Consider the following 21,563-nt stretch of genomic DNA (forward strand, 5'->3'; position numbering starts at 1 on the left):
GTCACATCTTTACCAAAAGTAGATCCTCAGGGCTGGAGTGATAGCACAGCAAGTAGGGCGTTTGCCTTGCACATGGCCAACCTGGGTGCGATTCCCAGCATCCCTTATGGTCCCCTGAACACTGCCAGGGGTGATTCCAGTGTGCGGAGCCCGAAGTAACCCCTGTGCATCGCCAGGTGTGACCCAAAAAGAAAAAAAAAAGGTAGATTCTCAGTCAAAGGAGTCTTGGAGTGCATGGCCTCTGGCGGGCTCTTGCTTTTCTCCACCTGTGTTGCCCCAGAGCCTCAGTCCATTCCACTGTCGCACAGGCCAGGCCAGTTCTCTTCAACAAGTGCCCCCCCCCCCATTTTTTTTTTCTTTTTTAAATCATAGTGAGATAATATAGTTACAAAGTTGTTCGTGATGTATTTCAATCATACAATGTTCAAGTACATGTCCCTTCATCCCTTAACCAGTGTACATTTCCTACCACCAGTGTCCCCAGTTTTACTCTCCACCCCCTTCAGCCTGCCTCTAACTTCTCCCCTGCCCCCTTCCCCTTTTTTGGGCATATGGTTTGCAAACGGTTATGTCTACTCCTTTCCCTTCTTTCAGCAGAATGATCATTTCCAACTATCATTGTCATAGTGGTCCTTTCTCTATCCTAACTGGCTCCCCTACTTGAATTCTGTTCCTTGAGAATCAAGTTGTATTTTCCCCTGGAAGAGTGACTGTAAGGACTGGAGTGGGGAAGCTGGGCCTCCTCCAGGACTCCAGCTGTGAGCAGCCTGGGTTTCCACCCTTGCTTCCTCGACACCACACACCAGGGTCCTGAGAAGCCTCACTCTTGTTTCTTGGTCATGTCACTAGGGGCTGGGGGTTCCCAAGGCACAGGAGAGCTAGGCAGCCCCGGACCTTCTCCTAAAGTCCGGGTCTTTAAGCTGTGTGGGATTGGGAAAAGCTGGTCCCAGGGACCTGCAGCTGAAGGCCAGTTCCCAGCTTATGTGCTGGTCTCCCAGCAACAGCCGCCAGCAGCCCCCAGTGACCACAGCAGTCCTGGGCCAGCTCAGGCGCTCTGATCTCAGTGTTTGCTGTGGCAACAGCTGCCGACAGCGAACTCCCTTTCCCCCAGGAAAGCCAGGTGTTTGCATTTCTGTGGGTTTACATGTTTTCCCTTCACCACGCCGAGCCGTAAGGGGAGGCAGGGAGTCTTGGAAACCCCTGGGAAGTGGTTTTTTAGCACCTGGCTTTTGGGTCTGAGGAGTCACCTGAGTCCAGTGTCACCCACCTCTGGGAACTAGGCCTGCCTGCAGTGTGGTGTCTCCTCTGTCCCCTCTGCTGGACATTGACAGGTCTGTCCCATAGCAGTCTCCACAGCAGTTCAGCCCTATTCTCAGGGGGTCAGAGGTGTCAAGGTGGAGTTGCTTCTTGTGGGAAAACAGCAGAAGGGGTTTGTTCCCTAGTATGGTCCCCATTCACCCCACAGTGGCTTTAGTGCCAGGAGAAAGTCTTGTCAGCACCAGATGTACCACAGTTCTAGCTTTGTACAGCTGAAGGTGCCTTCAGCTGGACTGAGGTTTGGGGTCCAGGGAGAGAAGTGGGAAGAGAGCCTGAATCTCCTCTAACCGGATGGGCCTTTGGAACCTTGTGTGGCCCAGGGCTCCAGGCACTGTTCAAGATGTAGCATGTAGATGCCCATCACAAAGCCTTTCCCTTGCAGTTTTTCCTCTGTGTGTACGTGTGCATGTGTGTGTGCGTGTGCGCTCATCCATCCTCTGCATACTTGGGTTTATAACCATGGCCCACCAGTTCCCATTCTGTGTTTTTCTGGGGTGGAGCACACCCAGCAGAGTTCAGGGTTTACTCCTGGCTCTGCACTCGGGACCATATGAGATGCCAGGGATCGAACCCAGGTTAGCCACATGGTCCTCCCTGCTGGAGAATGGCTTGTTCCTCAGTCTTTTTCTCAGACTTTTCTTGGTCATTTCCAGTGGGACTTCTTCCCTGGGACCATGTTGGTGCTGTTGGTCATATTTTCAGGGCTGTCTAGTGGATATTGACTCTTTCCCTGCTTCCTCCTGCATCCCAGCCATTGTCCCATGTATGAATCCTCGCCAGGGCCCGGGGGAAGAGGTCCCTGCTCTCAGATGGAGCAGTTTGTGATTCGGATGGCTTAGGCCACAGCCTGGGCTCTTTGTACCCATCCCACTGTCCCTGCCTCTCTGGTGGATGTTCCAAGAGCTGAACCTCCCTATGGTTTGGCTGCTTCACGGCACCTTTGCAGTCAAGTGTCAAGGCACCCCACCCAGGGACCTGTTTTCTGGAAGGAGGGGGTGCTGTTTCTTGAATTGGTAACCAGTCAGGCCCCCAAGTTCACTGACAGCTTCAACTCATGAACTCCTTCAGTCTTCATGGCATGCAGATCATGTTCAGACTCTCCCTCTCAGGGTTGGAGACGCAATAAATGCACAGTAAATTGACTTTACAGCAGTGCAGTCTGAAGCTCTGAGTAGAGCTTTTCTGCTCATGGTCACAGGTGTTGGGCAGCCAGAGCCAGGCCCAGGACTGCTGCCTGCCTCTGCAGGGGTGGCTCCCTCCCAAGGGGCGTCCCTTCTTGGCATTCTTTTCAGAGGAAGCAGGGCTAAGGACTTAGCAGAGTGGGTTAATGGCCACACCCAGGCTGGGCTCTGGACCCCTGCCACCCTACGCTGCCAGACTGTGTATTTAGAACACAAGAGGTTTCTGTTTCTCTCTGCATGCCCCTTTGTAGACTGTTCTCGCGAGCTTTGCTTGCCCTCTGGGATCCTGGCAGAGCCACTCAGAAGTTACTTGAGGGCAGGAGAGATAGCACAGGAGGTAACGCACTTGCTTTGCCACAGCAGCCTTTTAGATCCTGGAGCCCTGTTCAGTGTGGCCCAGAAACCATTGTGGGATCTGGAGCAATAGTACAACGGGGAGGGCATTTGCCATGCTCATGTCAACCTGGGTTCGATCCCTGGTATCCCACATGGTTCCCCCCCAAGCACTGCCAGGAGTAATTCCTGAGCTCAGAGCTGGGAGTAACCCCTGAGCATCGCTGGTGGTGACCCAAAAAACCAAAAGAAGAAGCTATTGTGACCCAGGAATGTTGCTTGAGTGAAGGTACTACACATCACACTGGTTCTGTCGAGTGTCTGGGTTTGGTCATCAAGTGGAGGCCAGGTGTGCGGGTTCCCCCTCGGCAGACGCTGCAGTCGGGGAATTCAAGTGCACTTTGTGCTGCTTCAGGCCAGGCCTCGGGGCCCCAACCTAGAGGACCTGGCATTTAGGGTTGTTTAAATGGAAACTGTCATTACTGCTCCAGACCAAGAGCACTGCTCTACCAGCACCAGCTCGCACAGCTGCCCATCATGTAAAGGAAGAGAAGAATGGTGGCAAGACCGCGCTGGAGAGTAAGACAGGGTTTGCCTATTCCGGCTCTCTAGTTAAAGCTTGTGGGTGAGGTTGACTGTCAAGGAAGGACTGATAAAAGAATCGCAGCATCAAGGCAGGAGCAAAAGGACACCAGGGAGAGCACTTGCCTTGCACATGGCCATCCCAGCTTTGATCCCTGGCACCCCCATTGGGTCAGTTTTCTGTGCACTGCTGGGTATGGGCCAGAAATTTTTTGAAGACTTTTAAAAGAATTGCAACATTGGGCCAGGGATGTGGCTCAGTGGATAAAGCACATTCCTTACATGTACCACCCTGAATTAGGTCCCTAGCACCCCCTGCCCCCTTTGTTCACATGAACCATGGTATTGAGGGACACCAACTACACAGCTGTCAGAGGGTTGGTTAATTATGGATTAACCAACACAACTGAATGCTGTGTGTGAAGGAGGTCAGTGAGCCAGTGGGGTGTGGGGGTTCACTGTGCAGCCAATGCAGGAGGGCGAGGGGCAGATCACTGGCCTGGAAGTGGTTAGAGTTGTAAGTTCGGCATATACTTGCCCCTGAGTTCAATCCCTGCCACAGAAAAATAGTAGAAAAACATTAAATGAGACCAGAAGAGTGCATATATACTGTTGGTATTTAAAATGAGCTTTTTTGGAGAGATAGTACAGCAGAAAAATGCTTGGCTTGTATGCCACCAACCTGAGTTTGGTCCTTGACACCACATACAATCTCCCAAGCTCCACCAGGAGTAAGCCTTGAGTGTCACAGGTGTGGCCCAAAACCAAAAATGACCTGTTACAGGAGTCTGGGGAGATGGCTCAGAAGAATGCATGCTGGAGCCCTGGGAACCAAGGGCTGTCGCACAAGATCTGAGTATTACAGGTGTGGCCCCAAACAACCAACAGATAACACTTCTTTGTGGCGGGAATGTTGCTCAGGGCCAGAAGTCTCTTCTGAACATGTGAGGTGCTGGCATCATACCTTAGATTCCCCCAGATCCATCTAGTTCCCAGGCTGGATTCCTAGAGGTACCCTGGATGTCTGGCCTGTGTGAGACCCTGGGTCAGTCATTGGTGCTGCGTGTCCTTCTATAAGCATCACATGAAGTGACCTTGGAGACTCTCCATGCCTCCCACAAGGTGTGGTGTTGAGACTCTCCATGCCCCCCCACAAGGTGTGGTGTTCATGATTACCAGAAGGGAGGGGAGATAGCTGGGCTTTATCTGGGAGTGCTCGGGGTATAGTGCTCAAGGGTCCATCTGGTGCTGGGGATGAACCCAGACCTCCCTGTGTGGAAAGCATGCTCTGCCAGCTAGCTCTGGCCACAAGGTACCTGTTTCTATTGATACATTAATGGGAGTGTTCCCAAGCAGTACTCAAGAGGTTTGACAACCCCACCAGTGATTCTCAGTCACCTGGGCTGGCAGGTCAATGCAGGGGCTCAGGGATATGGTGCTGCTTGGGCCCTGCAGTGCCAAGGATACGAAGGCCACTCTGGCAGTGCTGAGGACCTCCAGGACCACACCCCACGACGCCCAGTGTCCATGGAGATCTCTGAGTCCAACCTGGGTCTGGCTTTCCTGCCTGTGTCTGAAGTGTATATCAGATCTGGCTGGGCTGGAGTCCATGCAGGTGGGAATTCAGAGTCTCGTCCCAAACACTGCCTGATCCCTTGAGCACTGTGGGAACACACACACTCTCACCCCCAGAAAGGGATGTGTTCACAACTTTGGTGCAGATTATCACTGGCACATGGGACAGGCAGTAATCATATGAAGAGTCTCACTGTTAACATTAGACTTTGTGCTCTGAACTTATTTATAGATTGAAATAGCGATACCAAGACAAAATGGCATTCAGTAGCCCACCCAGCCCTTAAGAATGCTAGTCGTAGACTGTCTGCCACTCTGCCCCTCAGTTCATTTAAGTTTGTTTTTATTTTGTTTGTTGGTTTTTTGGTTTATTTTTGGTTTTTGAATCACACCAGCAATGCTCAAGGGTTACTCCTGGCTCTATACCCAGAAATTACCCCTCGCAGTGCTTGGGAGAGCATATGGGGTGCCAGGGGTTGAACCATGCAAGGCACCCTACCCGCTGTACTATTGCTCCAGCCCCAAGTTAAAAGTTTTCTGCATAGAAAGCCAAGTGGTATCCTTCTCCAGTCCCTGGCCTGCATAATACCCTACAAAGGAAGAACAACTCAATATCCGTCTCCTGCCTATTGTTTCCTACACTAGACAAATGTTTATGGGTCAGCGCAGAGGCGAAAAATGAGACCGTTTGAAGGGTTCCAGCGCAAAGCCATTGTAATCTGCCCCACCGACGAGGACCTCAAAGACCGAACAATAAAGCGAACTGATGAAGAAGGGAAGGATGTCCCTGATCACGCAGTCTTAGAAATGAAAGGTAGGAAACAAGCCGTGCCAGGGACCCCGAAAGAGCAAAGCCCCAAGCCCCCCACACACACAGTCTGGTCTTTCTCTTTTTTTTTTTTGGCTTTTTGGGTTACACCTGGCAATGCATAGGAGTTACTCCTGGCTCTGCACTCAGGAATTACTCCTGGCGGTGCTTGGGGGACTGTATGGGATGCTGGGATTCGAACCCGGTTCGGCCGCGTGCAAGGCAAACACCCTACCCACTGTACTATTGCTCCAGCCCCTTCTGGTCTTTCTCTTGCTGCTTGGGTACTACTTCCTCTGCAGTGTGGAGAAAGCATATGTGTGAGCCATTGTTTGGTCTAAAATGCTCACCTGCCTCTGGCCAGCCTGGGCAGACCAACCAAACAGCCTTCACTTGTTCCTGTAGACCTGCTCAGTCCCTGGGCTGGAGGCCGGAGTAGTGTTTATGAACTCCGGTTGGTGAGGCTTTGCCAGCTCTTCAAAGAAAAGAAAATTTTGGTAACCCCTGGCCGCCATCGCAGGGCCAGACTCAGGCCCTGTTGTTCGCTCAGTGCACCAGTCCTGTCCACCATCTAGCCAGCCAGTGTCTGGGTTAGTGGGACCACGCATTGGACGATGCTTGCCCTCTTAATTTCTCTGCTGCCCACCTTCCTAGCCAACTTCACATTACCAGACGTGGGGGACTTCCTGGATGAGGTGCTGTTCATTGAGCTGCAGCGCGAGGAAGCAGACAAGCTGGTGAGGCAGTACAATGAGGAAGGCCGAAAGGCTGGGCCACCCCCAGAAAAGCGCTTTGACAACCGAGGCACTGGCGGCTTCCGAGGCCGAGGGGGTGGCGGCGGTTTCCAGCGCTACGATAACCGAGGACCTCCGGGGGGCAATCGCGGAGGCTTCCAGAACCGAGGTGGCAGTGGTGGAGGCGGCAGTTACCGAGGAGGTGAGCTTGTACGCGCTCTCCCTTCTCCTTTTCTCTCCCCTCCCCTCCTCTCCTCTTCTCTCCCTTCCCCCCTCCCTCCCTCCCTCTCTTCACCCTCTCTCCCCCCCTCCTTCCCTCTTTCCTTCCACCTACATACACACTTCAAAAAGGCATCAAGCCAAGCTGGATCTGATATACTAGGCAAAAATTTGGGCTGTTTTGGCTTTGGCTAAGATAAATGGAGAAACCAGCTTAGCGATGTCCATTGACCCCAGACTCATCTGGCTGAATGCAGACAGTGAGCCAGAGCCCAGGTTTGTCATGCAGTTCTGCTGGCTGAGTACTGTATGCTCATGATGGGACACTTTCCTGCTGTGACACAGCTGTGGCCCAGACAGAGAACACCCTTAGTGGCAGTTCAATAGGATTCTGGGCTTGCTGGGGAAGGCTAGAGGTGCTCTGACCTCAGCTGACACTGGGACAGGGGTGTTGTTTAGAGTAGAGAAGAGGCCTCTGGACACTGGGGTCCTGAAGGCTAGGTGGGAGTTGGGCAGGGCAGTGGCCCAGGACAGGCATCTCTTGCCTGCCTGTTCCACAGCTAGTGGGATGATAGGGATCGAATGGGCCCTGCTCCCCACCTCAGGGGGTCAGGGTCTCAGGGGCCAGTCAGACCTGTCAGGCCGTGTGTACCAAGTATTCTAGGGAAGGGTGTGTGTGTGTGTGTGTGTGTGTAAGGGGCTGACCCCAAGGGCTGCTGGGGGCTAGGGAAGGGTGGGATGTGTGCGTGTGTGTGTAAGGGGCTGACCCCAAGGGCTGCTGGGTGTTTTCATGCTTTCCATGTCAGCGCTCCAGCGGCCCTCAAGATTGTTGATCTCGGGTTTCTGTGTTGCAGGTTTCAACCGCAGTGGAGGAGGTGGTTACAACCAGAACCGCTGGGGTAACAATAACCGGGATAACAACAACTCCAATAACCGCGGCAGCTACAGTCGGCCACCCCAGCAGCAACCGCCGCCCCAGCAGCCACCACCACCGCAGCCACCACCCCAGCAGCCACCGCCACCCCCCAGCTACAGCCCTGTGAGGAATCCCCCAGGGGCCAGCAGCTACAGCAAGAACAGCAGCCTCCCAGGCTCGAGTGTCAATACCAGCACCCCCACCGTCAGCAGCTATAGCCCCCCGCAGGTGAGGGTACTTTACCTCTCCCAGCCAGTGCTGGCCTTTAACTGACACAGAGGGGCTTCAGGCATCCCTGATCCCCTCCCATGCCCAGAGTGAATCTGCCTACTCCCCCAACACCCCGGGTTGGCAGGTCATGCACTGGTTTCTCCAGCAAATGTGTTGCTCTCGGATGTCGCTGATCTCAGAATCCTCTGGCCCATTGTGGGCCAAAGAGGGAGCTCAGTGGGAGGAGCACATCTTTCCATGCATGAGGTCCAGGTACCCCATGATTCCCCCCAGCATTGCCAGGAGTGACACCTGGTGTGTCCCCTGAGTACCATTGGGTGTGGCCCCCAAAACTACCTAACTGGAAACTGACCTCTTTCCCAGGCTAGAAGGGGCTTGGACTTGAGCGGCCCCAGGCTCAGCTGCGGTTCAGAAACGAGGCTTTGGGAGCGGCTGCAAACAGATGGCAGAGCCCTGGTCCTGCTCCCCACACTGCCCTAGATGTGGGGCACACAGTTGGGTCTAGCCCCACTTTGGGCTTCCAACTTAAATGCTTTACCTTTGGTCTTGTTCCATCATAAAAGACAAGAGTCGTCAGTAGACCATTCTTGGGTGCTGTGAAGGCTGAGTGGACAGGTGACAGACAGTCTGGACCTTAGTAGGGATGGGACACAGCTGAAGTTGCACTTGCTTTGGTGTGTGAAGACCTGGGGCAGGTCCCAGCTTTGCCCCGTGGTTCTTCATTGTGGGGGCCACGCAGAGTGTAGTGAGGGGGTGTGGGCCAAGGCCACACCCAGTAGTCCCAGGACGAGCTACCAGGTCCGTGCCAGAGTGTTCAATGGCAGTGAGGTGCCTGGGGTCAAACTCAGGTCGACTTCATATGCCACTCCAGCCTCCCAGTCTGCTGCCTCTTTAACTGTGCGATCTTGACCCAGTCACCTCCTGGGCTGCCTCTTCCCGGGGATTGTGAATTCCCATCTGGGCCGGACGGGAAATGATGGCTCCCCCAGTCTCATATTCTCAAGCAGCTGCTATCAGAGGTTAAGTGCCCAATGGTGGGCACATAGCCAGCCGAAAGAGTCATTCTGTTGTTGTTCATATATGACAGAGCAGAGATTCAGAGCAGACACTCGTATGCCCTGCCCCTCCACCAAGGCAGGCCTTTCCTCCCTGCTGGGACCGACTGGCTGAGTCCCTTTTCTTTCTTCCTTGCAGCCGAGTTACAGCCAGCCTCCCTACAGCCAGGGCGGCTACAGCCAGGGCTATGCTGCACCGCCCCCACCACCCCCACCGCCCCCCACCTACAACTACGGAAGCTATGCAGGCTACAGCCCGGCCCCATACACCCCACCGCCGCCCCCTGCCGCACAGACTTACCCTCAGCCCAGCTATAACCAGTATCAGCAGGTAGGTTGGGAAGCCAGTGGGGATGGACTCCCCCAAAGGAAGCGGGGGGGTTTCCAGGCGAGTCGTTTCTCATCCCCACAAAAATGAGGCATCCTCCCAGCTCAGGCTGGCACTTGTGTGGGACTTTTCCTTGAGCCTTTGGCACTGGCTGCTGCCCCTGTCCTGGCCCTTGGCAGGCCCTCCACTTGTCTTCAGCACCATGGCCAGTGCCCGCCCTCTACATGTGATCCGAGGCTCTAAGGGGAGATCCAGCCCTGGGTGGGCCATTGGAGAGCTGAGCTCTATTCAGACCACATTGATCGGGCACTTGCCCTCCACCATGCTTTGATTCTCAGTCAGAAGACCCCTTTCTAGGGGAGGGTGGGGCCGGGGTGACGTGGAATATGGGTCTGAAGTACCTCCGGGTCCTCTTGGGTTTCTGTCTCCCCAGTATGCCCAGCAGTGGAACCAGTACTATCAGAACCAGGGCCAGTGGCCGCCGTACTATGGAAACTACGACTACGGGGGCTACTCCGGGAGCACACAGGGGGGCACGAGCACGCAGTAGCCAGTGCACCCTGGGCCCCTGGAGGCCCCCCACCGGCTTTCTCCACCAGCGCCCACCTTGGCCTCCTCGTCTGCCCCAGCAGGTCCCGTGATGCTGGGGGATGGGGTGCCCCAGGGCTGCCTCCCCTCTGAGGGGCTTCTTCCCCACACCAGGCCAGGATTTTTGTCTCTGGCTTCAAGCAGACAACAGTGACCTTTCTTTCCCTTTTGTCCCCCACCTCCTCTCCCCTTCCTCCTGTTTGAAGACTCCCCTCTCCTTTGGTCGTAGGCTGAGGCTGCAGTGGCCCAGGGGAGGACGCCTTCCTGGTCCCTCGGTCCAGCCCTCCCAGCCCCTCAGCTTCCCAAACTCATGCAGTTGGTTGTAAATTCCTCCAAGAGCTGTTTTACTGTCTACTTTTCAGGATTTAAAAAAAAAAAATCAAAAACAAAAAAAAAAATAAGAAACCACAAGTTTAAAAAGCAAAATGCAGAAGGAGGAAGCAGTGACAGATAAATATATATATATTATTTTTTTTTTGGTAATTATGCTTTTTTTTTTTAAATTTTTAGAATTTGTCCGTTTTTACTGTGGGTCGGCTGTTAATATTTCATCACAATAACAGTTTCTTTGCTGAGTTCAGGTAACCAAGGAAGAACCACACCCCAAAAACAAGACACACCAAACCATAGAATCACCTTTAACCGAACTTTTTATACAATGTCTCAGTTTCCCATGACTTTGCACACAAGCTTCTGTGTTGAGTTGACTTGTAACTGCTTTTTGTATTTGGAGAGAGTGTGACTATTGAACTTGAAACCTTTTATTCCAGGTGTCTTGGTAGTTTCTGGCGGGACTAAGTGGGTGAGAGAGGGGCCGGTGGAAGGGGTGGGGGACCTTCCCTTCAGAACACAAATCTTCTGCCACTGCCTTCTCTCCAGCAGTCTGCCAGGCTCGGACCCCAAAGCTTTTCCTACAGTGATCTTTGATTCTTTTTACTTGCCCTTGACCCATATGTTTTAACAAGATTTTAACAAACCGCACTTATTAAGAAATGTGTTTGCCCTGTTTTGTTTTGTTTCAATAAATGACATGGCACCTCCTCGCAGGGAGAAGAGCAGGGCTGGAGCCCTGAAGTGTTACTGCAGTTGACCTTTTATTGGGATGGGGTCTTTTTAGGGTCACGAGTTACCCATTGAGTATACGCTGGGGTGTATGCCAGCCTGGCCCTTTTTATCGCTGTGTAGTGTGCCCCCATATTCCTGACGTCCTCAGTTTCAAATCCATCACTGGGTTTGAAAGTGGCCTTCTGGGGGTTGGAACAATAGCACAGCGGGTAGGGCACTTACCTTGCCAACCCAGATTCAATTCCCGACATCCCATGTGGTCCCCTGAGCACCGCCAGGGGTAATTCCTGAGTGCAGAGCCAAGAGTGGTCCCTGTGCATCGTGAGGGTGTGACCCAAAGAGAAAAAAAAAATTGAAAGTGGCCCTCTGGCACTTGCCATTGACAGTCCCCGCCGTTCCAGAGCCTTTAAGGGGATTCTTGAGTAGAGAACACGGAGAGGGACAGGCGAGGACAGGGCTGGGCCGTGGGAAATGATGACTGCGTGTGACTGCCTGTCCGTCCTCCTGGGCCGGGGTTAGTGTACCCAGAGTTGCCTTTTCCAGCCAGTATGTGCTAGATACTTGCTTGTTTCTCAACTTTTCTGGAGAGCACCTGAAATGCAACCCAGGCAAGGTGGGCAGGACCTGCTCACTGGGGTTGTAGGCCCAAGGTATGAGGCTTGTCAGAGAGGGCCAACACCAAGTGCCGCAGGGGAGGAGCATAGGACTTTCTGGAGGAAGGCGATGGTCTGGATCTCTTTTCCTGCTCTGGGCCCCCCCACCCAGATGGTATGATGGGGAGATGGCCAGGGTTGCCTCAGGAAGTACAGCTCCCATGGAGTTCATGCGTAATATAGTCATAAACTGAGTACTTACTATACCCACCTTGTTCCCAGTAGCTGGCAGAATTGCCTTGGGCCATCTTTTGATTCCAGGAAAACAGCTGGGGGAGGGGATTGTGTTTCCAAACAGTGCTGGAGGGGGGTCTGGGGATGTTACAATGATCCCAGTGGTCCTTGGGGCACCATGTGCAAAGAGTTGAGTCTGGAACCTATGCCAGCCCTCTAAGCTAATTCCTTGCCTCCCGGAGGAAAGTTTTGGAATTATCTGTTAAATTTGTTTTGGTGCCACACCCAGCAGTACCAGGGGACCGTGACCTGTTGGGAGACTGAATCCAGAATTCCTGCGTGTTTGTGCTCCAGCCCTCTGAACTGTCTCCTGACTGCCAGGGAATTTGTTTTTGTTTGTGGGCTACACCCCACAGTGCTCAGGGTTATTCGTGGCTAACTTTGCTCAGGGATCACTCCTGGGGGACTTGAAGGACCATATGGCATGCCGAGAAATGAACCCGAGTTAACAAGTGCAAGACAAGAGTCCTACCTACCATACTGTTGCTTCAGCCCATGGGAATTCTTTTAGTAAACATGAGCCAAAGAAAAAACCTTCCCCCTGGGGCTGGAGCAATAGCACAGTGGGTAGGGTGTTTGCCTTGCATGTGGCCAACTCAGGTTCAATTCCCAGCATCCCATATGGTCCCCTGAGCATCACCGGGTATGATCCAAAAAGCTGGAAAAAAAACTTCCCCCATTTTCCTTCTCTGCAGTCTCGTTTCCCAGGCATGCTGGGTTCCTCGTCTCAGAGAGGCAATGTCTCAGTGGCAGTGTCTTCTGACAGGAAGACTCAGAAAGGAAAGAAATAGGACTAGTTCTGAAGTCTTGAAGTGGGTCCTGTGAATGAAGAACCAATTAGGAATGTTGGTTCTTGGAGCTTAAAGGAAGCTACCCCATCCCCAAGAGTCTCTTCCCTGAAGAGCCAACAGTGCCCTCTGCTGGCTTCTCCTGGTAAGGCAGGTTACCTGAAGACTCCCTGCTGTTATGCTAAGCCTGAGATCTTGGCCTTTTAAATGTTAGATCTCCTAACCCTGGGAATGCAGATGGTGGCTGTTTCTGGCACCGCACTGACCTGCTTCTGCAGAATGAAGGAGCTCAGGCTATTTATAACTTGCAGGGGTCTGTTTGCCTGACCCCTTGTAATCCTGCTAACTCCAACTCGGTGCTCCTTTGAACTTCAGTGGCTCTTTACAGAGAAGTTAAGTCTCTTCTGAAATCTTTATAAATGCTTTGGGAAATAAACATGTGCGAGGAGTTTTGCATAAAGATTTGTTTTTTTGTTTTTGGTTTTTTTTGGGGGTCACACCCGGCGATGCACAGGGGTTACTCCTGCCTCATACACTCAGGAATCACTCCTGGCGGTGCTCAGGGAACCATATGGGATGCTGGGAATTGAACCCAGGTCGGCCGTGTGCAAAGCAAACGCTTTGCTACCCGCTGTGCTATCGCTCCAGTCCCTTGCATAAAGATTTGTGAAGCTCTCAAGTTCCCTACTCCATGATGCTGCTGAAGTGACATCCAGAACTCCCCCATGCTTCCTGGCTCTCCGGGTCATTTGGATCTATCCCTACCACCTCCCTCTAATATTCATTTACAGCCATGTTTTAGGGTCCCCACGCAGAAAGACACTCCAGGCTTGGACTGCCACTCCCTGAACACCAGGTCTTCTAGAGTGCTCATTGGTGATGTTCGTTGCAGTGTTGTGACATGCCAGTATGTGATGTCCCATAGAGAAAATCAGGACCACAGTTATCACCCTCAGAGGCCTGGAGGTCACCCCGAAATGTTCTTGGGGCTAGACAGTGGTGTCTAATGATGAAAATGGTTCAGGGGCAATAGCATGAGTAGGGCGCTTGCCTTGCACGACCCGGCTTTCCATATGGTCTTCCAAGCCTCACCAAGTGTGATTCCTGAGCGCAGAGCCAGGAGTAATCCCTAGAGCATGGTGGGCTGTGACCCAAAAACAAAAAGGTTCAACTCCCTCCTGATACTAGTTCCCTAGGAGGGCAGAGGCGGAAGAACATGTTTAACCCTAGTGTCCGATTTTTTCTTGATTCCTAGGGCGGGGGGCAGGGCCGGGGTGCTCGGGAGACCACATATGATGCGGAGAGGCCCAATGCCATCGCCTGACCTAGGTCCTGGCTCCAGAGGGTGGGACTCGGGGAGGCTCCAGCGCACAGGAAGGTCCGTTCGGGGCCGGAACTTTTGTTTGCGGCCCGGGGGCGCACCCGGCCTCGGAAGTGTGCGCTGCCGGAAGTGACTCCTGCGGCCGGGAAACCCGGCTCGGCGTGCGGCACTCGGCGCGGCGGTTGGCAGGTCCTTGAGGCTTGGGATGGAGGCCGCGGCGCCCGGCGAAGCCGATGAAGGTGAGGGCACAGCCCCGCGGAGGCGGCGGGAGGGTGGGTCCGCCGCGCCATTGGGGCTTTCGCGGGGTGAAGGGGATTCCCTGCCACGCTTTACCTTTACCCTTCACCCCTCCCCCGGAAATAGGGTCTCGGTGATGGCCCTGCCTCTCGTCGGGGCTCGCCGGGGCCCCAGCGCCTCTAACTGACCCTCCCCTTGATCCTGGTAACGCCCTCCCTGCCCCCTCCCCCGCTACTTTCCTCTCGGACCCGAAATGTTCTCTCATGCGGGGTGCTGAGCGGTTGAGGTTGAAGCCGGGCCTGGGTGCGGGCGGCGGCGGGCTGAGCACCATCCTTTCGGGAGGGGTGTGTATCTGATCTTTTCCCGCAATAAAATTTTTAAAAAAATTTAAACTCCCTAAATCTGTCTCTTGATTCCATGCCGTCTTCCATCAACATTGCATCTGTTGGGGGAGGGGAGGGGTCTTTTTTGTGTTCTCGATTCCTGCAGCCACTGCAGCCTGCCCTTGCCTTCAGAAACTGCATTCAGTCAAGTCACCCGCTTCTGTAGGAGGGCTCAGGGCTCCCCTCCTCCCCACATATTCCCCCCACGTCCCTGTCTCCTTCCCATTTCGTAGTTCCTTTTAGTCTTCCCATTGGCGGGGGCAGAGAGAGAGAGAGAGAGAGAGAGAGAGAGAGAGAGAGAGAGAGAGAGAGAGTGTGTGTGTGTGTGTGTGTGTGTGTGTGTGTGTGTGTGTGTGTGGCGGGGGCGGAGGGTGTGTGTGTGTGTGTGTGGCGGGGGCAGAGGGTGTGTGTGTGTGTGTGTGTACACCATTGGTGGGGGCAGAGGGTGTGTGTGTGTGTGTGTGTGTGTGTGTGTACAACATTGGCGGGGGCAGAGGGGGTATGTGTGTGTACACACTTGTGAAGGCCCAAAGTCTGGACTCAGCAGCCCTTGCTGACCCCCAGGTGCAGGGCTGTCGCTCACTCTTCAGGCGATGCCACCCCATCACAGCAGTCTCTGCTGCTATGAACCTTCATGCCACTTCTCTCCCTCATCTCTTACAGGGAATTTGACTGCGCTTAGGACACCCTCGTGCGCTCACTCTCTCTCTCTCTCCTCTGACTGCCTTTAGGACACGTTTAGGGCACTCCCTCTCTCACCCTCCATTTTCTATCCACTCACATCCTCCAGCAGGTCTTTTAGTTGCTCACCAAGACTCGCCTCTTCACCTTGAATTTTGGTCTTGTAACTCCCGAGAAGTGTCCAGCCATACCTAGCAGCCCTCTTAGACGCCACCTGTTGGGTAGCTCCTGGGCCCTTTCCACCCTCCTTGCTGGTCTTCCCCTACTCTTGCTTCGCTATGGGCCAGTGTGGCCGGCCACCACCACAGAGACCTGGGCGTCCTGAACATGGAGGGGCACCCCTCCCCAGCCCATTCTCCACCACCCTGTCCTGCTCAGCCAATTTTTTTTTCCTGCTCTTTGGGTCACACCCGTGATGCACAGGGGTTACTCCTGGCTCTGCACTCAGGAATTACCCCTAGCGGTGCTCAGGGGACCATATAGGATGCCAGGGATTGAACCCGGGTCAGCCAGGTGCAAGGCAAATGCCCTACCCGCTCGCTGTACCATCGCTTCAGTCCCTCAGCCTTCTCCTGACCTAGACCCCTAAGCACCACTCCTTAAGCTACCTACAGCTCCCGCCAGGCTGGCGCCGTGCTCAATGGCTCACAAGCCTGCCCTCCTGATCCCAGTGCCGGAGCAGCCCTGTCTCTGAGCCCCAGGCCCCAGCCTGAGCCTATTTGAACTGGTGAGGCTGCTAATGACTTGGCAAACTGATGGAAAGGCAGAGAGAACTGAGGGGGGATGATGGGGTCGCCCCATGTTCCTCCTGCCTGCACCTCTCTGCCCAGAAATCATGTCTGCTGAGTCTCACACCCCAGCTCTCACTGATGTGGCCCTTTGGGGTGAGGCCTTCCCTGACCATGTAGAATCACGGCCTCCCTCCACCCCACCTTTCTCCCTAATTTAAGTTATGGGGTAGTTCCTGGAACCAAATCCATTTACATTCACAGCGTGGAGGGGGATGGGCAGGAGGTCCAGGCTGCTGGTCACCTGGGCCACAAGAGGAGTTGCTGAGGCCCTCCAGAGCTGCAGAGATGCTCAAGGAGCCAGATAGGGCCAGGGGTTGGACTCCCAGCATGGGTCTGACAGACACGCTAACCACTGTCCTCCATCCCGACCCCTCTTTTGTTGTGGTGGGCAGTAGGGCCCCACCCGTGATTCTCAGGGGCTATTCTGGCTTTGCTCAGGGATCCGTCCCAGTGGTGCTTGGGGATCTGTGAGGTGCTGGGAATCAAAGACAGGAAATCCCCATGCAAGGCCAGGCCCAGCAATTTTTTTTTTTAGTTTTTTTTAGGGGGAGGGATGGGGTTTGGGCCACAGCAGGCAGTGCTCGGGGCTTACCCCTGGCTCTGTGCTCAGGGATCACTCGTGATGGGGCTCAGGGGACCATATGGGGTGCTGGGAATCAAACCTGAGCCAGCTGCGTGCAAGGCAAGCACCCTCCCCACCTCAGTCTCTCTGGGCTCCATTATTATGTGGCCAACGGGAGTGCGCATCCATTCCTACTGTGTCAGCCTGGGACGTGTTGCATCACTAGGGCCTAGAGTGGAACCCAGGGTGGAGTTAGCACCCACTTACTGAAGACTCCCCCTCTCCCCACAGGCTGCCCGGAGGAGGGCCGTGCTGAGCACTGGGGGGAGTTGCCCGGGGGGCCTGTCCCTCCGAGACACCAGGACAAGGTAGAAGCCGCCAAGGGAGCGCCCCGGGCCCTGGACGACAGCAACGATGCTGCTGATGGTGGTGATGATGGTGACTCGGATGCGCCTCCTGGGACTGAGAAGGCGGCCGTGAAGGCCATGCTGCGGGCCGTGGCCGCCAGCCGCCTGCCCGTGTGCAGCCAGCAGCAGGGCGAGCCGGAGCTGACGGAGCCAGAGAAGGTGGCCATCCTGGGCCGGCTGTACCGGGAGAAGCCGCTCGTGTTCCTGGAGCGTTTCCGCACGGGGCTGCGCGAGGAGCACTTGGCCTGCTTTGGCCACCTGCGCGGCGACCACCGGGCCGACTTCTACTGCGCCGAGGTGGCCCGGCAGGGCGCCGCCCGGCCCCGCGCCCTGCACACCCGCCTGCGCAACCGGCGCTACGCGGCGCTGCGCGAGCTCATCCAAGGTGCGGGCCCCGCGCGGGAGGCGGGGCCGCCTGGGGGCGGGGCCAGGCGGGAGGTGGGGCTGGCGGGGGCGGGGCCAGGCGGGGAGGCTGGCGCGAGACGCAGAGCCCAGGAGAGACGCTTCCCGGCAGGAAGCTTGGGAGGGGTCGGGGGATGTGGCTTAGGAGTAAAGTGGATCCCAGACGCCGCAAAAAATGTGGGGTGGGCGCCAGAGCTGTAGTACAGCAGGTAGGACATTTGCCTTGCACGTGGCCGACCCGAGTTTCATCCTCAGCATCCTGTATATCTCCAGGAAAAAAATGCTGAGTGCAGAGCCAGGAGTAACATCTGAGCATCGCCAAGTGTGAATCAAAAAGCCAAAAAAGAAAATAAAATGGGGTGGGGGATTATAGTACACTGGTTAGGGCACAAGTCTGGCATGCGACCGACCTGATTTCAATTCTTGGCATCATGTGGTCTCCTGAGCATCACTGGGGGCAGTCCTGGAGGCCCCCAGCACCACCAGCTGTGGCCCAGGTCGCCCAGAGTCCTTGCCAGCCATTCCATTGAACCACCTCCCTCCCCGCCTCACCCCCAGGCCTCCTGAGCACTGCTTGGGAGACCCAAGGGAAAGGGAGCAGAGGGTTCAGAGTTCTGGAGCACATGTTTTGCATGTGGGAGCCCCAAATTCAATCCCTGGCACCTCATGGTCGTCCCCCTGGTCAAGAAGTAGGCCCTGAATACCACCAAACATGGTTTTAAAACACAAAAATCAGGGCCTGAGAAAAGAGACAAGCGGTGAGAAAGGTCTGGGCTTGGTGAGAGACAGTTACCGTTTCAGACGTATAGGCCCAGGATACGGAGCCCGGCACCGGGAAAGCTGGATCCATCCTGGCCTCACACCATGCACAGGGACCCTGGCCCAGCAGAAACCAAGGCCAGTTTGTGCCAGGCCAAGAGTGCCCAGGCCTTCTTGAACAGATATGGAAAAGACACACACACAAAAAAAAAACAACAGTGCAGCGGGTAGGGAGGGTGCTTGCCTTGCACACGGCCAACCAAGGTTCAATCCCTAGCACCACATATGGTCCTGAGATCACTCCAGGAGTGATCCGTGAGCACAAAACCAGGAGGAAGTCCTGAGCACTGCTAGGTGTGGTCCAAAACCCATATCTGAAAAAGCAACAGGGCCAGAGTAATAGTACAGCAGGTGGGGCTTCTTTGCCTTGCACGCAGCCGACTCGGGTCCTATCCCTGGTGCCCCATAGGCTCCTCCAAGCACCACCAGGAGTGACTCCTGAGTACAGAACCAGGAGTAAGCCCTGAGCATCAACAGGTGTGGCCCCAAAACATAAGCAGAAGGGGTGAGGGGAGAAAGGGAAGTGACAGGCCGAGACGGAGCAGGAGGGAGAAGAGATGTTTCTGCCAGTGGCAGGAACGGGATGAGAGGTGGCAGGCTGGAGGGCCGGCATTGTATGGCGGGGAGGGGATACTGCAGAGGGCTGCCCGTTGGCTCCGAGTGGGCAGGGGAGACTGCCCGCTGCAGCCCTGACTCCTCACCACACAGGGCCCAGGTGCTACCTGCAGGGGCACAGACCAGCCACACACAGGTACAGGAGCACCCGCGCCCCCTCACGCCCATCTCCTCCCCAGGGGGCGAGTACTTCAGTGACGAGCAGATGCGGTTCCGGGCGCCGTTGCTCTACGAGCAGTACATTGGGCAGTACCTCAGCCCCGAGGAGCTAAGCGCCCGCACGCCCGGCCCAGCCCGGCCGCCCCCACCCGGCTCCCCAGGCTCCCCCGCTTGCCCGCTCTCCGACTTGCTGCTCCAGTCCTTTCAGGAGCGAGAGCTGCAGCAGCGCCTGCTCCAGCAGCAGGAGGAGGAGGAGGCCTGCCTGGAGGAGGATGAGGAGGAGGACAGCAATGAGGAAGGTGAGAGCCTGCCAGCAGCTGGGGCCCTGGTGTCTGGACTCTCCCAGCTGAGGACCCCCCACCCTCCCGTCCTGCCTTCCCAGCCCCTCTCCCATTTCTGTCCCGCGCTGGCGGTCCATCAGCTAGACCACAGCCTCTGGGGCGCCAGGGCCCTGTGTGCTGTGCCCTCCATGTCCCCCAGTGACCCCCTCACCTGAGCGTCTCTCCCCCCAGACCAGGCAGCCAACAGTGACTCTGAGTCCTGGGTCCCCGACTCGGAGGAGCGGCTGATCCTGCGGGAGGAGTTCACGAGCCGCATGCACCAGCGCTTCCTGGACGGCAAGGATGGGGACTTCGACTACAGGTGCCCGGTGGCCTTCCTGGGGCCCGAGGAACAGCTGGGGTTGGGGGGCAGCCGGGGGGCAGGGCTGATCCCAGGTGTGAGAATCAGCTCAGCAGTGCCGAGTCCTGTGGGCACACCTGAACTGTTTCATTAGGACAATGGTGGTGGCCCAAGGGTGCCTCATGCCAGGGCCCCCCGTCACCCCCACACCCCAGCTTTCCCCCCCCCCAAGACCCCCATCCTTCTCCGGCCACAGGCGGGCACCACCACGTGGCCAGTGGATACCTGGAATGAGGCCTGAGCCCCCCGCTTTGGGGAAGGGTGTGGGAGAGGAGGAAGCCGCCCCGCTGGCCCCCAGCATGGGACTCCCAGGAAGCTCATCAGTGGGCACTGCTGTGCATTGCAGAGGGCCTGGGCATTGGGGATCCTCAGTCGGTACCCCACTACCTGGGGTCACTTGGCTAGAATAGGGGTGTCATGCAGTGGACAGGCCTCCTGAGTGCGGGTCCCTCCCAAGTAGGCAGAACTGTTTGGAGGCCCCCTCCCCCCCTTGCTGTGCAGCAGGTGAGCTGCAGTCCGGCCTCTACCCACCAGGGGGCAGCAGCAGCCACGCCCCTGAGGGGCACCTCCAGAAGTTCTCACTTGGGCCCTGGAGGGGGTCCATCTTCCTGGGGTGAGGTGCAGCTTCTGGGGTCTTTGGTTTTCAGGTCACACCGCGGTGCTAGGGGCTTCTTCCAGCTCAGTACTGAGGACTCTGTGGCGCATAGGATTGAATCCAGGTCCCCCGATGCGGAGCACGTACTCGGCCCCTGAGCCCTCACCCGGCCTTTCCCGGCCCTCTCAGCCGTAGAAAACAGCCCTTTGTGAGGGCCCCCGAAAGTCCACCACCCCCTGGCATTTGGTCCCCAATCGCTAGTCCTTGATCTTGGGCGGGGGAGGGGGCAGGCAGCAGAGGCTGGGAGCCCCTGACAGCCCCTTCCCCCACAGTACGGTGGACAACAACCCCGACTTTGACAACCTGGACATCGTGGCCCGGGACGAGGAAGAGAGGTACTTCGACGAGGAGGAGCCTGAGGATGCGCCCAGCCCCGAGCTGGATGGGGACTAACGCCCACCGGGGCGCTGCGGTGCTGCCAGGCCTCTCCAGCCCGGTCCCTCCATCTGTCTCCTGGGCCCGCACTCTGGATCCAGGAACCCAGCAGCTAAGGACAGCGGCCTGGTTACCTGCCATCAGGGGACCCCCAGGGACCACCTGTCCTTCCCTGTGCCCCAGGCCTCTGGCACGGGAGGGGTGCATAGGGCTAGCACCAGGGGTCACAGGCTGCCACAGGGAGGGGGGCCGACCCCCAGACCCCCTCAGTCGACACCAATTTTCCCTTCCTTCACTTCCTCCGCCTCCCTCTCTCAGCCTCTCCTGTTTACACTCCCCAAAGACGCAGGCTGTTATCATGGGGCCTGAGTCATCCCCACACGCAGCCTTCCCCAGCCTTCCCCGGGCGGGCGTCCCTGCCCCCCCACCCCGCCAGCCACAGGCCCGCCCCGCCGAGCCCCCCGCCGCCCGCCTGGGCTAATGGGAGCCAGATGGCCGCCTGTGACTCAGCCGCGGCCTGTGGGAACCCCGGCGTCCCGCCTTCCCATGCCCCCACACCCGGCTGCTCCCCCAGGACACACACGGGGCCCAGCTGCCGAGGGGTGACCTGGAGGCCAGGGTCAGGGATGCAAGGCCAGGGGACCCCTCACTTCCCCGAGGGAGAGGGGACTCCAGGCCTCATCTTTGTCCTCTGGGCCAACCGGAGTGAGAGAAGCTGCTGCCTCCCCCCACACACCCCCCCCTCACAAACACATACACGTGGGTCGGGGACACACGTGATGCCACAAACCCCAGAAGCAGCCCTGGCCTGGCCAGGTGGCCAGCGAGGGGACAGCCAGAACTCCCAGGCAGGACGCTGAGGATGCAG

At 56.3% G+C, this 21,563-nt stretch overlaps 2 protein-coding genes across 7 annotated transcripts in view; both read left to right on the forward strand.

Annotated features, from left to right (window-relative positions):
* Positions 1-10,631, forward strand: part of HNRNPUL1 (heterogeneous nuclear ribonucleoprotein U like 1) — a 35,931-nt gene extending 25,300 nt beyond the window's left edge. For all 6 annotated transcript variants that reach the window (XM_055146179.1, XM_004620715.3, XM_055146180.1 and 3 more), the window contains exons 11-15: positions 5,634-5,802; positions 6,451-6,732; positions 7,604-7,893; positions 9,091-9,282; positions 9,713-10,631. In XM_055146179.1, the coding sequence (XP_055002154.1) occupies positions 5,634-5,802; positions 6,451-6,732; positions 7,604-7,893; positions 9,091-9,282; positions 9,713-9,829 (1,050 nt within the window). In that variant the 3' untranslated portion in view covers positions 9,830-10,631. The remainder of the gene's footprint in view (positions 1-5,633; positions 5,803-6,450; positions 6,733-7,603; positions 7,894-9,090; positions 9,283-9,712) is intronic.
* A 460-nt stretch (positions 10,632-11,091) lies between these two features.
* CCDC97 (coiled-coil domain containing 97) lies at positions 11,092-20,926 on the forward strand. The gene is made up of 5 exons (XM_004620772.2): positions 11,092-14,167; positions 16,874-17,374; positions 19,005-19,283; positions 19,497-19,626; positions 20,593-20,926. The coding sequence occupies exons 1-5, from the start codon at positions 14,134-14,136 to the stop codon at positions 20,711-20,713; spliced, it is 1,065 nt and encodes a 354-aa protein (XP_004620829.2). The 5' UTR covers positions 11,092-14,133; the 3' UTR covers positions 20,714-20,926.
* Positions 20,927-21,563: the final 637 nt, after the last annotated feature.

Source organism: Sorex araneus, chromosome 8 (assembly GCF_027595985.1).
Source record: "Sorex araneus isolate mSorAra2 chromosome 8, mSorAra2.pri, whole genome shotgun sequence".
Classification (NCBI taxonomy): Eukaryota; Metazoa; Chordata; class Mammalia; order Eulipotyphla; family Soricidae; genus Sorex; species Sorex araneus.

Bases quoted from the DNA above. Each gene is read 5' to 3' on its own strand.
- CCDC97 (XM_004620772.2), top strand. From the start codon at position 14,134: ATGGAGGCCGCGGCGCCCGGCGAAGCCGATGAAG. The intron at 14,168-16,873 runs GTGAGGGCACAG...CTCTCCCCACAG, and splicing joins GCCCGGCGAAGCCGATGAAG to GCTGCCCGGAGGAGGGCCGT. The intron at 17,375-19,004 runs GTGCGGGCCCCG...TCTCCTCCCCAG, and splicing joins GCTGCGCGAGCTCATCCAAG to GGGGCGAGTACTTCAGTGAC.